This window comes from Pteropus vampyrus, unplaced genomic scaffold (genome assembly GCF_000151845.1).
Source record: "Pteropus vampyrus isolate Shadow unplaced genomic scaffold, Pvam_2.0 Scaffold8, whole genome shotgun sequence".
In the NCBI taxonomy this organism is placed as follows: Eukaryota; Metazoa; Chordata; class Mammalia; order Chiroptera; family Pteropodidae; genus Pteropus; species Pteropus vampyrus.
The window spans coordinates 6,223,591-6,236,572 of record NW_011888789.1 but is presented as its reverse complement, the minus strand read 5'-3'; the positions used below and the strand labels follow the sequence as shown (position 1 = coordinate 6,236,572).

Here is a 12,982-nt window from a genome sequence, read left to right as displayed (position 1 = left end):
AATCTTATGATGTTGTTTTATTTAGCTCTATAATAATCATATGAAAGTATTATTCCCATCTTATAGCTGAGGGAACAGGAACACAGCAAGATTAAATGTTTTTCTTTAATGTCACAAAGCTTGACAATAAGTGGCAGAGCCAGAATTCTCACTGACATCTTCGAGTCCAAGGTTCTCCTCTGAGGCCACCTTCTACCTTAGCAAATTGTAAAATATGGTTTTCTTGATCTTTATGTTTGACACAAACAGAGTAGGGGCTCAGCAAATAAAGTGGTCTGATTTGGAGCAATCTAGACTAAGCTGCAAGGAATCTTCTACATCCTTTGCATAGGCCAAGTTTCCTAACAGCGTTGACCACCACCAACCCCTCGGACTGACAGTTCTTTTAAGGCAGCAACCATAGACCCTTCTTCCCCAGTGTCTAGCACACTGGGTGCTCATTTAAGTTCAACAGATATTTGAGAAATGACAGTTCAAGTAAATATTTGTTGTATAACTGGATCATAGCAAATTTTTCCTTTTGTGATGGTAATGGGAACTTTACCACCATATAAAAACGAAAAGAAGCATTTATTAAAAAATAAGAACACTTTCTCTCATGGACTACAACAGAGAGGCCTACAGGGCTTTTTCCAACCCTCAAATTCTCTGATTCCATGGCAGTCTACCTCTGACAGGTGATTAAACTGACCACCTTGAGCACCAATTACAGGCACAATGCAGTTGTGTTCACCAGTTCAAAACCACCATGGTGTTCTTAGTCTGCAGTAAGCTTCCAGGAAAGCAACAGTTCTACGTATGTGTAGGCAAATTCACAATCCCCAGAGGGAATTGTAATGGATGATAAGATCGATTTGAGTCACAGTGGAACTGCTTGCTGTTTGTCAAGGCCCCTATGTCGTAAAACGGAGCTATATTAAGAGGAACCGCGATAACTTTTATTTTCTCAAGAATACATTGCTGTTTGGATTTTTTTTTAACTTCAAGTTTGTTTTGCCAGGCAAGTTTTGACCCTGTCATGGAAACTATCTGACCATTTCGGAGCTGTTCTGTACACAAGGAAGGGATGTAGGCAGAGCTGGCCAGAGCTGTGTTCTAAACTCTGCTCTAAGCTCTCCTGTAACTTTAGTGACCTACGGATGTTCAATCTGTTCATCTCTGTTGCTTTTGTGTACCCTGCTGTGAATTGGCTATCAACTCCCTGGCTACCTGTTTCACAGAGCTGTTACAGTAGATTTAGAAAAAAAATTGAGCTACCAGAAAAAGCATTCGATAAAGAATTAAAGGGATAAAATATTGCTGGCATTACAATTCCTGTATGAATCAATCTTTTCAAACTACTCTGAGGTCTGAAGCAAGACAAATTCATTAAGAAGGTAAAAAGTTACTCTAGGTTCTCTTTTCTACAAATACTTTTTTCTGATGCCTTAATCAAAAGAGAAATTTCAGGAAAAAAAATGAATCAGCATACAAACGGAATAGTTCTGCAAATAGCTAAATTAAAATATTAATTTATCCACTCATCATCACTGTAATAAATATTTATTAAATATATGCAATGTGTAAGGCACTGAACTAGATGCCGTAGAGATACGGAATTATGTAAGAAATGTCCATATGTCCTCCTGTACTGTACCATAAGATGAAGCTTTCGTTTAGATTTCCCTCCTAAATAAACAAAGGTTTAAAGTTTCCCTAGGACATGGAAGAACAAAAAGGTTTTCTTTCTTATGACTTTGTGGCTTCATAGAAAAATTTTAGAACACACTGGGAGAGAAACTCTTTTATCTATTTGTTTCCACCAACAAGCAGCAGCTTTCTCAAGAGTGACCTACAGAACGACTATTACTTCCACAATAACCTGATTAAATTTGACAAGCATATGATGGGGCAGGAGGGGAGAAACCCATGTGACCTTCAATTTCAATAAGAAAAGTTGAAATTATTGTCAGAGAAAGCAGGAAGAAGAAGAAGATCATGTGTTTTGGAAAGAAGATCAAGAACGACAGGACAGAAATATTCCAAATAACGGCAAGTCACTTGGGACTCCTTGAATGCCCTGCCACATTAAATCACACATGGCTCTGCAATGAAAGAGAAAGTTAAGGCTTATCTCACGCCTCACTTCTGCTGCTGATTGAGCTTGAGAAAGAAAATTAAGACAACCTTTTCAAGTTATTCAATCAAAGGCAAAAATTGTAGCCTTGACATTTAAGGGAATAAGCTCAGGAGGTGGGGTAAAAGACTTGTTTAGCAATTAGTGTCCTTACCCAATTAGTTTAAAACAAAAAGTCCCAAATTTCCTTAAAGCTTTACTGGTATTAGTTTGCTGGAACTGATTGTTCCAATATATAAATTCTTTGTGTTTAATTCCCCCGCCCCTAGATTTATGGCTAAACTGTTCTCAAACATAGAACAAGCTTCTTAATATCTGGTTCTTTCACTTTTAATACCTTATTTTTCCAAAGCCATAGAACTTATGTTCTTCAACAAATGAAGTAGAGTGAATGCTGAGAACCAGCTCTCATGTCCAAGGATGAGGAAACAAAAAACGGTTTATGCTCCAAAGTGAACAGGGCATCCTCACAATCAGGTCAAGATCACATTAGGGAAATCTATAGTACATCAAACAAGTTTTGTAGTTATAGTTCTCATCAAGCTGAACCATCCTCAGGACAGCCAATCATAAATAAGATTGCTGTATTTGGAGTTCAGACAAGAATAGGCAGCCTCTTCACAAAAATGGAAAATGACACTCAGCCAGCACTATGTCCTGTGGTATAATCTCACATGCAACACATGAACAATTCTGTTATTCATTTTTCTTCTTAAAAATGAAAAGTAGATCAACTTACATGGCTCTCTGGCAATGAACTGAGGTACAGTGTTGGGCAGAGGAGTACTGGGGTTTGGAGTCCCTACTAGTTTGTTCTTGGCCATCTTCGTGTTTGCCTTAGCAAACTCTAGTCGTAGTGTTTGCGGAATTTCAGGATCGAAGCGGATGCCCTTTGGAAATAAAGAACAAATGGAAGATGTTTTCATTTCCTTAGAGTCAGACCGGAATGGTGACAAAATAAACAAACCAGTAAACCCTGGCCTATTAAAAAAAAAAAAAAAAAAGTCAGCAAGAGCTCTTGTTCTCACTATTTACACAGAATACATGAAAATCTATAACACAACATGTCTAGAAAGCTGGGGAGATTTAGTTTACTTAATCTTTAGTTACATGGCTTCCCAACTTTTCTTCATGGACAAAAACCTGCAAGTTTTAAATTTGGACCAGCAAATTCCTAGCATAGTTAAAAAACTCAGTTAATGGTTACCAATAAGAAGAATAAATGTAAAGCCCCATATAATACTAGAAAGTCTAACACCTGAAATCTCAAAAGGCCTAGGCTTGATCAGTGCCCCCACACGGACTTAACACACTGCAATTCTTCAGTGCCTTGGTTTTACCATCTACAGAGGGGAAGCATTCTCATCGCTTTCTATCTGGAGAGCTTCCATAAGTGATACCTGTACTGAGTTACTAAGAAGACGGGAACTGAACAGTTTTAAAATTTCAATATAACTAGTACCATTTAATTCCAGTTAGTTTATAAATTTATATAAAATCTGAATGTCTTGATATGGTTAAGTTCTGATTTCGATTATAGCTGGCTTATTAGTTATGTGGATAGAGGGACAGATTATATGGGCCAAAGAGAGGATAGTAATTTCAATTATACTTGACCCTATTACTGTAATTTACTTAAAACAAGACATAGTCAACGAAATAAATATGAACACTTTAAAATACAAGATTTAGGGTAAGATAAGTCTATTTTGAAACTCTCTCATCATTCGAGAATGCCTCCATTGTTAAGCATGACAAACCCTCTCATGATATCTACGTTCGATAACATGGATTCTGGACCCAAACAATCATAACAGAAAGATATCCCAGTATGTAGCACATAAATGTGCATCCAGATCAGACTTAGGGTTCATGTTTGTCTGTATGACATGTTCTGGAAAAGGGGTGAAGTTCTGAAAATGAGTATCCTAAAAATACGGGTGGGCCTGTGGGCCCCAAGCCCCACTTCTTAATCAGCTTGAAGAAAAGCAAGAGCAATTTCCACAAGAAACTAAGAATCTCTGACTCTGCAGACCAGGATGAACTGCTCTGAGCTTCACAGACTTAGCACTGAAAATGGGAGGAGAGCCTATGACTAAATGGTTAACAGCAGTAAGAAAAACGAGGTAGGGAAGGGGTAGAAAAAAAGGTCTCCAGGGAGGTATGACAAAAAGCCACACAGCTCTGACCCACAGACATCCTGGAGTGGATGGAATTTCTTTAATCAGCTGATTTGCCCATTCTCTGAGAAGAAACCAACTGAAGGTGGCAAACAGGTAAGGGTGGGCAGGAAGAAAAGGAATCTACCTGTGTAGTCCCAACCAACAACAAAAAGTGAAAAGGGGCTGCCAGTTATATGAAACATAAGAAATTCTTTAGTCTCAGTTTTGTTTTAATTTGGGAAACCTTAGTATTATCTTGCCAAAAACATACAGAAAAAGAACAAAGCAGCATTCTGAAGCACTTGCTTACATTCGCTCCCACATAAGAACATATTACTGTACCAAAGCTAATGTCACAACAGAATAAGTATTTCCAAATATGGACCTGAAGAGCTGTGGTCTTTGCTGAGAGGCAAGCACAGTCTCTGACTGTCATTTAAAGGTATGCTATGGTAGATGGTAGGACTTGTATATTCATACCACAAACCCTCAGCTGCCACACAGTTAACTCGCCACCAGTTTCAGGTTGTCCTCACTGGCACTAAACTTCACCAAGCTTTTTGTGAAGAAGTGACTTTCCTAAACCTGAACCCACATATCTGACCACTGTGGCCCAGGCCATTGTAACATGTGAAGAACATCCTGGGACCTATCAGTGTCCTCTGGAGTGTCTAGCCTCAGACAATAAGGCTGCACATCTGAATCTATGCCTCAGCTCTTTCACTGGCATTGCAGGGTCAACTGAGACTCCACACAATGTACTTGCCTCTCCTTATACAACCTGGGCTGGTGGCTCAGGTCTTAACACATGCTGAAGGGAGTCTCTCCGACTTCCTGCCCCTCTCTTCATACCCTTCCTCCCCATGTAAGCTAAAATAACACCACCATCATGTTCCAAATCAAAGTTCCAACTCTTTATTTAAAAAAAAAAAAAAAAAAAACTCAGAAGTTAAAATGACCTAACTTGTTTGGCAGCTTATTCAGAGGCTGGAGGCTTAGAGTAAGAGCCGCGTTCCTCTGACATCTTTAGCAGCAATACCATACTTGGTAATCAATGTCCTGCTCAGCTCCGTTTCTATCCACAGGGATTAGCCAAGCCCAAAGCATTTAAGTGCTCAAGGATGATGTAGAGAAGGCAGTGGTGGTTGGGGGAGAACGTGGAAGTGAAGAGGAAGAAAAGAAAAAGAGGAGAAAGAGGGAGATAGATAAAGAGGAGACATGAAAAAAAACACCTTGTGCTTTTAATTAAAACCTAATAAAATTACTCGCTGGCCACAGTGAATTCACTTTAAATGCTGTCAGGATAAAATTACTGCCAAGTGAAAGGGGGAAATTTGTACCTTTCAAAATCAACTTTTTCCTCTCTTGTCTATAATTAACCAAAACTCTTCCTAGAATGAACAGAAACTTTTCCAGCTGTAAATGTTGTCTTGTTTACAGGGTGACCGGAAAGCAGTATGTTATCAGTATGATATCAATTTGAGAATCAACAGTTATTTAGAAACAACTCAGTCTAACTGGCTACAGGGACAGCCAACAGTCTCTTCGAGATGGCCTAAAACACTGTGACCAAAGCAACAGAGGTTCGCCATGATCTACAAAAGCTAAACCCCCTTCCTGAGCCAACTCGGCAAGGATAAAGACATTGTTGACAAATAATGGATCCTAAGTAGTCTAGTATACTTAAGAATATACTGGGGCAATTTTGAATCCATACGCTTATGCGTTATGGACTGAATATTTCATGTTAAACCCCAATGTGATGGCTTGGAGGTGGGCCTTTAGGAGGTAATTAAGTTTAGATGAGGTCATGAGGTGCCCCCTATGATGAGATTAGTGCCCTTGGAAGAAGAGACACCAGAGATCTCTCACCAAAAGTGTGCACCGAGGAAAGGCCATGTAAGCACTCAATGAGAAGGTGGCTGTCTGTAAGCCCAGAAGAGGGTCCTCGCCAGATACTGAATCAGTTGGCAAATTGATCTTGGACTTTCTAGTCTCCGAAATGGAAAGCATTAAATGTCAGTTATTTAAGCCATTCAGTCTATGATATTTTGTTATGGCAGCCTGAGCTAAGACACCATGCTAGCACCGTTTTCTTTCGTGGGCCATAGTTCCTAAATATACCTTTTAGTACTCTTTCTGAACCTTCTGTGGTCTCACACAAGTAAATCTCCCCTTCTCCACCAACCTCATCCTGTACCTTACCTTTCCCCTCACTGCAGGTGACTCAACCCACAAGAACAGTTTTATTCAACAACCTTTGCGATGCCTGGTATGTGGTCACTAGAAGGCCTACTAATTCAATCTCAAAAGCTACAGAGAACAATTAGAGACACCAACAAAAAATTCAAACTCTGCATTTATATACTACGATGCTCTTAACTCAAAGAAAGTCAATTATTGCATTCAGAACTCTGTTGAGGGAATTTTTTAAAAATCCTCTTTTTATTTCTGTTTCTGTTACATGTAAATGAAGCTTAAGAACTATTTGTAAATAAAAAGATTAAAAAGAGAATTTTCTAGACTTATGGAGAGACTGGAATAGACCAGACAGGAAGCAATTTGAGCCTCTCTGGAAAGAGAAGTTGGTTGGGATGGCTGCTCTGTTGGTCCTTCTTTGGGAAGATCACCCAGAAGCCAATGTCTGGCTTCTATGCTCTTACTCCCCTGACAGTAGCTGATTATTTAAAGGAAAGATGCTGCCCAGTAGCATATATGTTTTTTCTTCTGAAGATTTCGACCTTGAGTATAAAGATAAAGAAAACGGAGGTAGTTGGAGCTGAGTCATCCTAATAATATCCCACTAGAGAAAACATCTCCAAACTCCTGTCACTGAGGTCTTCAGAGCTATCCTGACGCCTGGTGGAATCTTGTTTATTTGGTACATCATTCAATTCCATCAGCTACCAGGTATCCCAGGGTCCTTATGAATGGTTCTACCATTAAAGTCAGTCAACCAGTCCTTGATAACTAGCTTTAGGGACAACAGATGCATTCATTAGAGGAACAAACAGTAAAGAATAAAGCAAGGCTATATGTATTTACTGCGAATGATGCCCACAGAAATATGTTAAGGGAAAAAATGAATGATGTTAAATAATCTTGGAGGGAGCAGGAGAGAAGGGGAGATTCTGTACATGTGCATGTATGTGAACACATTAGCCTATCTGTGTAAGCTCAGAAATGTTTACAATATGACAACAAATCTGTTAATAGAGGAACCTTTGGTGGTGATGGTGGCAGGGCTGGGAAAGGGGGTAGACAGGACATGATGACGTCTATTCTATATAATTTTGAATTGTTTGAACTTACTACAAATATGTATAATTTATAAAGTTACAATTTATAAAATCTGATACATATATATATATATATATATATATATTTTTTTTTTTTTTTTAAAGAGGGAAGGAGCTGGAATAAGGGATTTCCTATGGACTGCTAGCAGAGTCAGAGCAGAACCTAGAGTAGTATACATGTAGACATCCTGACACGGAGTGCTCGACCAGCTAAGTTGGTGTTTTCTGTTACGTTTTGAAAAAAATACTTTATTTTGAAATAATTTCAGATTTATAGAAAAATCGAAGACATAGTACAAAGAGTTCCTGTATAACCTTTGCCCAGATTTCCCACCCAAATCTTTCCCCCAACTCCCTGAATGGTTTAACAGTAATGTGAAAGTATGATGCCCATTTACCGTTTACAGTTTCATTACCTAAAAACAAGGACACCTCATTTTCCTGATTCAAGATCTAATCCAAAATCATACATAGCATTCAGCTGTCATCTCTTTAGTCTCCTAAAATATTTTCCCCAGTCTTTGTCTTTTATGACCTTGACATTTTTAAAGACTATAGGCTATTTATTTTGTAGAACGACCCTCAATTTGGGTTTATCTGATTTATTTCTTGATTAGATAGATCCAGGTTATACATTTTTGGCAAGAATATCACAGAAGAGACTTGTGTCATTCTTAGTGCATATCAGGAGGCACATGATGTTATTTTTGTCCCAATTACTGGTGATAATAACTTTGATCGTTTGCCAAATGTGTCACGGTAAAGTTACTATCTTTTCCCCTTTTTAATGCATAAATGCCTCATAGGGAGATACTTTGAGACTATACAAATATCTTGGTTCTCTTTAAACTTCCACTCGATATTTTTAGCATCTATTGAGGATTCTTACTTGAAGCAATCATTACTATTGTGGTTGCCAGATGGTGATTTATTAATCCCATCATTCCGCCTGTATTTGTTTTCTACTCCAAGGAAAAGTGTACCCTTAAGCCTGATTTAGTATTTAGTCATTATTTTGTTCATTCACTCAAACATCAGTACTAGTTCATAGCTTATTTTATTCTCGGATTTATTACTATAATTGTTTTGGTGTTCAAATTTCCCCAAATTTTTATGTACACACATGTGCGCACGCACACACTTTCACACCCACATCTATTTAGACATATTAAAAACACAAGTCTGTACTGATAGCTCCAATTTTGATCCAACATGATTGGGTTAAGTCTAGCCTTCCATTTCTGTATTTGTAATGCCTTCTCTGAATTTTAGCTCTCATGAATGCATTCTTAGTATGCATTCCTATATTGAACAAATAGGTAAATGTATAGTCAACATAAAGAACGAACTTATTAACTACAATTCAATAATTATTTAGTTATTTTTGTCTTTCGCCTAAAAGTATATAGCCAATATGTAAATTCAAGAATTATTTGGGTTAGTTCTCCTTATTCCCCCACCTTCAGTGTGATTGTGTTATTCATTTGAAATATAGTTAGATCCATTTCTTTCTGTTTGTACTCAGTTTGGGGTCTCTCCCCATCCTTGTTTCTATTTTCTCTCAAGCTATATATTTTTATCAGGTATAAATCATTATATCATTTAAAAAATTAAAGTTAATTCATCAATCCATTTTACCTTTTTTTTACCCATTTATGAATAACTTTATGTATGTTGGCTAAAAAGCTGAGTATCCAGAATTTTAACAGCTCCTTCCCTGCCACACACACACTTGCTGTGACTTACTGCACCTTTTGAAAGAAGATTCTAAATAACCAAAGATTTTTAATGTTGCCTATAGGTTTTTTTTGTTTAATTTTCAACTTCTAATTGAAATGTTTTAAAAATGAGGTGGGGGCAAATAATGAGCTAAAATTATTTAGATAATAAGCTAAAATTGCTGTGATAAATAAATACTACTACAAACAGACAATTAAGTTTGTGGCCTGAACCAGGAGGGAGTGGGGCATTCTTAAGGCTGAGCTGTGCTTGATGCTTGGCTTCTCTTGGTGAGTCTTGAACCAAAAACCTTTACGAAGTCACAATATGAGAAAATTCAAATGTTTAAGAATACTATTTCATTTGGATTAACCACATGAAACTCTACTGGAAAATAACAGACCACCCCTACCACTCATTCTACTAGCAGTGGACTCTGCTGTCCCCTTGGAGACAGCTAAAAGTCTCCCACTTTTTTTTTTTTAGAGTGAAGGGCATTTCCTATCAGAATCTCCTGGCATTTATTTCACATACACCCCATCCTGATACAGTAATCCAGTGGATCTGAGGCAAACCTATCAAACCAGATAAACTACTTTTTGATCGATAGAATAAAGATAGTATAGTAGCGGCAACTTCAAAAGATTCAACTTAATATGCTGAGTTTCCAGACTGAGTTCTAGAAGCTTACTGTTCCCTTCTCCATGCCTATCTCCAAATGAAAACCCAATTCTGCTTTAAGAAATGTGGAGGTATCGAGAAAACCCTACCCAGGCAGGTGTCTATGCTGAAGGGGAGAAATAAATGCTCTTTAAGTTACAGATATTAACTAATTCATTGACTTTCTAATACAGAATGAGAATTTGTTACCAAAAGCTATATATACAATAAAATCTCAGTATATTAAAATACATTTTCTTTCGTAACAATTGGCTTAGTTCTTCTTTAGCCTTGAGGATCTTCTAACCTTTACAGATGAGGTCAATGAAACCTCCATCTTATGTTCAGGAAATAGAAACCTTAAGAAGGGAGCTCAAGTCAAGGTCAAACTTAGTACTGACCCCTTTCTGACCTTGTAATCTAACATCTATACCTGGATCTTGTTTTCCCTCCTGCTTCACACCATCCTCCTTAGGTTGGTTTCTGGTACTAAACCCCAGGTCTTCTGAGGATAGGGGTTCTGACATACTTTTTCAAGGTTTGTCCAAGCACAGACCCCAGTTAATCTCCAGGGCTGCTTCATAACCTGCTGTTAGAACCTCCAGTAGTCAGAGCTCCACCAGGTGGTAGCTGATCTGCCTGGTGCTCACTGCTGGCCTTTCTTATCACTGACCTAGCCTGAGTCATAATTTATGTTTTTATTTCTATTTTTAAAGGTAGTGATTATTTTCCTATGAGGCAAAGGAAATCAGATAGTGTAATGGAATTGGGGGGGGGGTGGAGTGCGTGGTAAAGTGATTTCATTCTATCAAAATTATCAAAATTATCAAGCATTAAACAGAAAAGTTGAACCAACACTGCTAGTTTCTATAAACTGTGATATATAAAACAGTATCCTTGGGGAAAGAAGAACTAATTTAATTCTCAGGAGTAACTTAAGAGAATGGCACACTCTGCTAATGGTGTGGAGGCTTTGTAAATGATTTATATTCTAATAAATTGAGATCATGTGTTGGTTTAGCTTTAGTAAAAAACTACTCAGTAACCTCTTGGCTTCTTCCATAAGAAACTAAATGCTCCAACACCAGTTACCTCTGCTAGTTGACAATAACAAGCTGATAAATCAGTTCTGTTGCAGACTAGAACAATCCAATAAATAAATAATAGGACAAACTAGTAAATAAGTAAATAAATAAGAGAATGATTCTTATTATCTATTCTTATACAAGTTGTACTCAAAAGATCTCCAGTCATAATAGCATGTGGGGGAAGATATATGGGTGAGAGATTCAGAGGTTACAGTATAATTATGGTTATACTACAGTATAATTATATTATAGTATAGTCAACAGATTTTTCGCTCAACCGCAAAATATATTTGAGACTTTGATTGGCTAAGTGATCAAACACGGAAATCTATATTATTTATGACTTAAGTTCCTATTTATTTAATGTTAACTTAACTGAAAATTCAATGTTCTTATTTTAAGTTACTGGAATATCATAGATTTTTAATAACCTGTTTATGAAATATAATTCACATACCATAAAATTCACCCTTTTGTGTATAATTCAGTGATTTTTAATATAGGAAGAGTTGTGCTTTAGAACATTTTCATTACTCCTAAGAAAAATTCTGGACTCATTAGCAGTAGCTCCTCATTCCTCCCTCTCTTTCCTCTACACTCACTCTCAGATGCTAATCTACTTTCAATCTTTGTGAATTTGCCCATTTATTCTGGATATTTCACATAAGTGCAATCATACAATACTGGTCTTTTGTGACTGGCTTCTTTTTCTCAGGATAATATTTTCAAGGTTCATTTATGTTGTACCATGTAGCAGTATGTCATTTTTTTTCTTGCTGAACATACCACTGTACAAATATACTACACTTTGTTTATCATTTCATCAGTTGCTGTATATTGGGTTATTTCCACATTTTTTGGCTGCTGTGAACATTTGCTGTGACATGTGTTTTTAATTCTCCAGGAGTGGAATTGCTGGATCACACGGTAACTCTATGTTAACTTTGTGAAGAACTGCAGAATTGTTTTCCAAAGTGGTTATAATCATTTCAATCTTGTCATCAATGTATGAGGGGGAGAAAATCCCATTTTTTTACATCCTTGTCAACACTTGTTATTGCCTGTCTTTTTTATTTTAGCCATCTTAGTAGGTGTAAAGTGGTATCTCATTGTGGTTTTGATTTGCATTTCTCAATGCTGTTATATTTTAAAACACTTTGTAAAGAGGGCTAAGAATAAAAGCCTTCTATTTTCAAAAGCATTTTGGTCACAAGGAAAGGAAATAACCTGGAGGCCATGAATCTTTCGACATAAAAAAAGAAATGAAATAGAAAGAATTTTACTTTTCTGAAGTTAAAAACGCAAGTTAGAACTATAAACTGTTTTCTGAATCTTATTGAAAGATATGTCAGTCCCCTCAGAAACTATGTAGGTAAATACATACTTTAGAGATAGTCTGAGGTCTCAGGGGTCTGAACTATAGTTTTCTGAGTACTGTCAGCTTTCTCTTCTACTGGCAGCATAAAACATTCAATCAGATTAGAAACAGACACTAGGCAAGGTTTATGCAGGTTTCCCCAGGGGTCTGAAAACAATTGTTACATTCAGTTGGAGCCTTAAAATGACTCAATGGCATGCCATATAGAAACTCAAACTGGGTAATCTGTTACAGTGGAGTGGATGCGGCTCATTCGGAGACAACAGTATGGAAGGAAGTGAAAGGAAGGGTTGCATGTTATACATGTAAATAGAGACGTTGACTGGAGGAAAATAAATTGCAGGGGAGTCGATTCTACAATTTCAAAAATTCCTCCCAACTCAATACTATTTCTAAAAATGAATAAGTAGAAATCTTCTACCATTTGTAAACAGGTCATAGTATCACAGGTGAAAGCCTGTGATGCACAAACATAAAAAAAATAAAAACTATCTGCGAGTGAAGATGACAGAAGCGAGGGACTGGTAGAGAACTGGGTCAGGTTTTTTGATGCTAAGTAG

The 12,982-nt window shown here is 37.2% G+C and overlaps 1 protein-coding gene across 7 annotated transcripts in view; it reads right to left on the bottom strand.

Moving 5' to 3' along the window:
• Positions 1–12,982, bottom strand: part of RBPMS (RNA binding protein, mRNA processing factor) — a 153,903-nt gene that overhangs the window by 57,068 nt on the left and 83,853 nt on the right. For all 7 annotated transcript variants that reach the window (XR_002783494.1, XR_002783500.1, XR_002783499.1 and 4 more), the window contains one exon: positions 2,856–3,006. Coding sequence is in view for 4 of the 7 variants with exons in the window: in XM_023538328.1 (XP_023394096.1) it covers positions 2,856–3,006 (151 nt within the window). In the remaining 3 variants the exon portion in view is untranslated. The remainder of the gene's footprint in view (positions 1–2,855; positions 3,007–12,982) is intronic.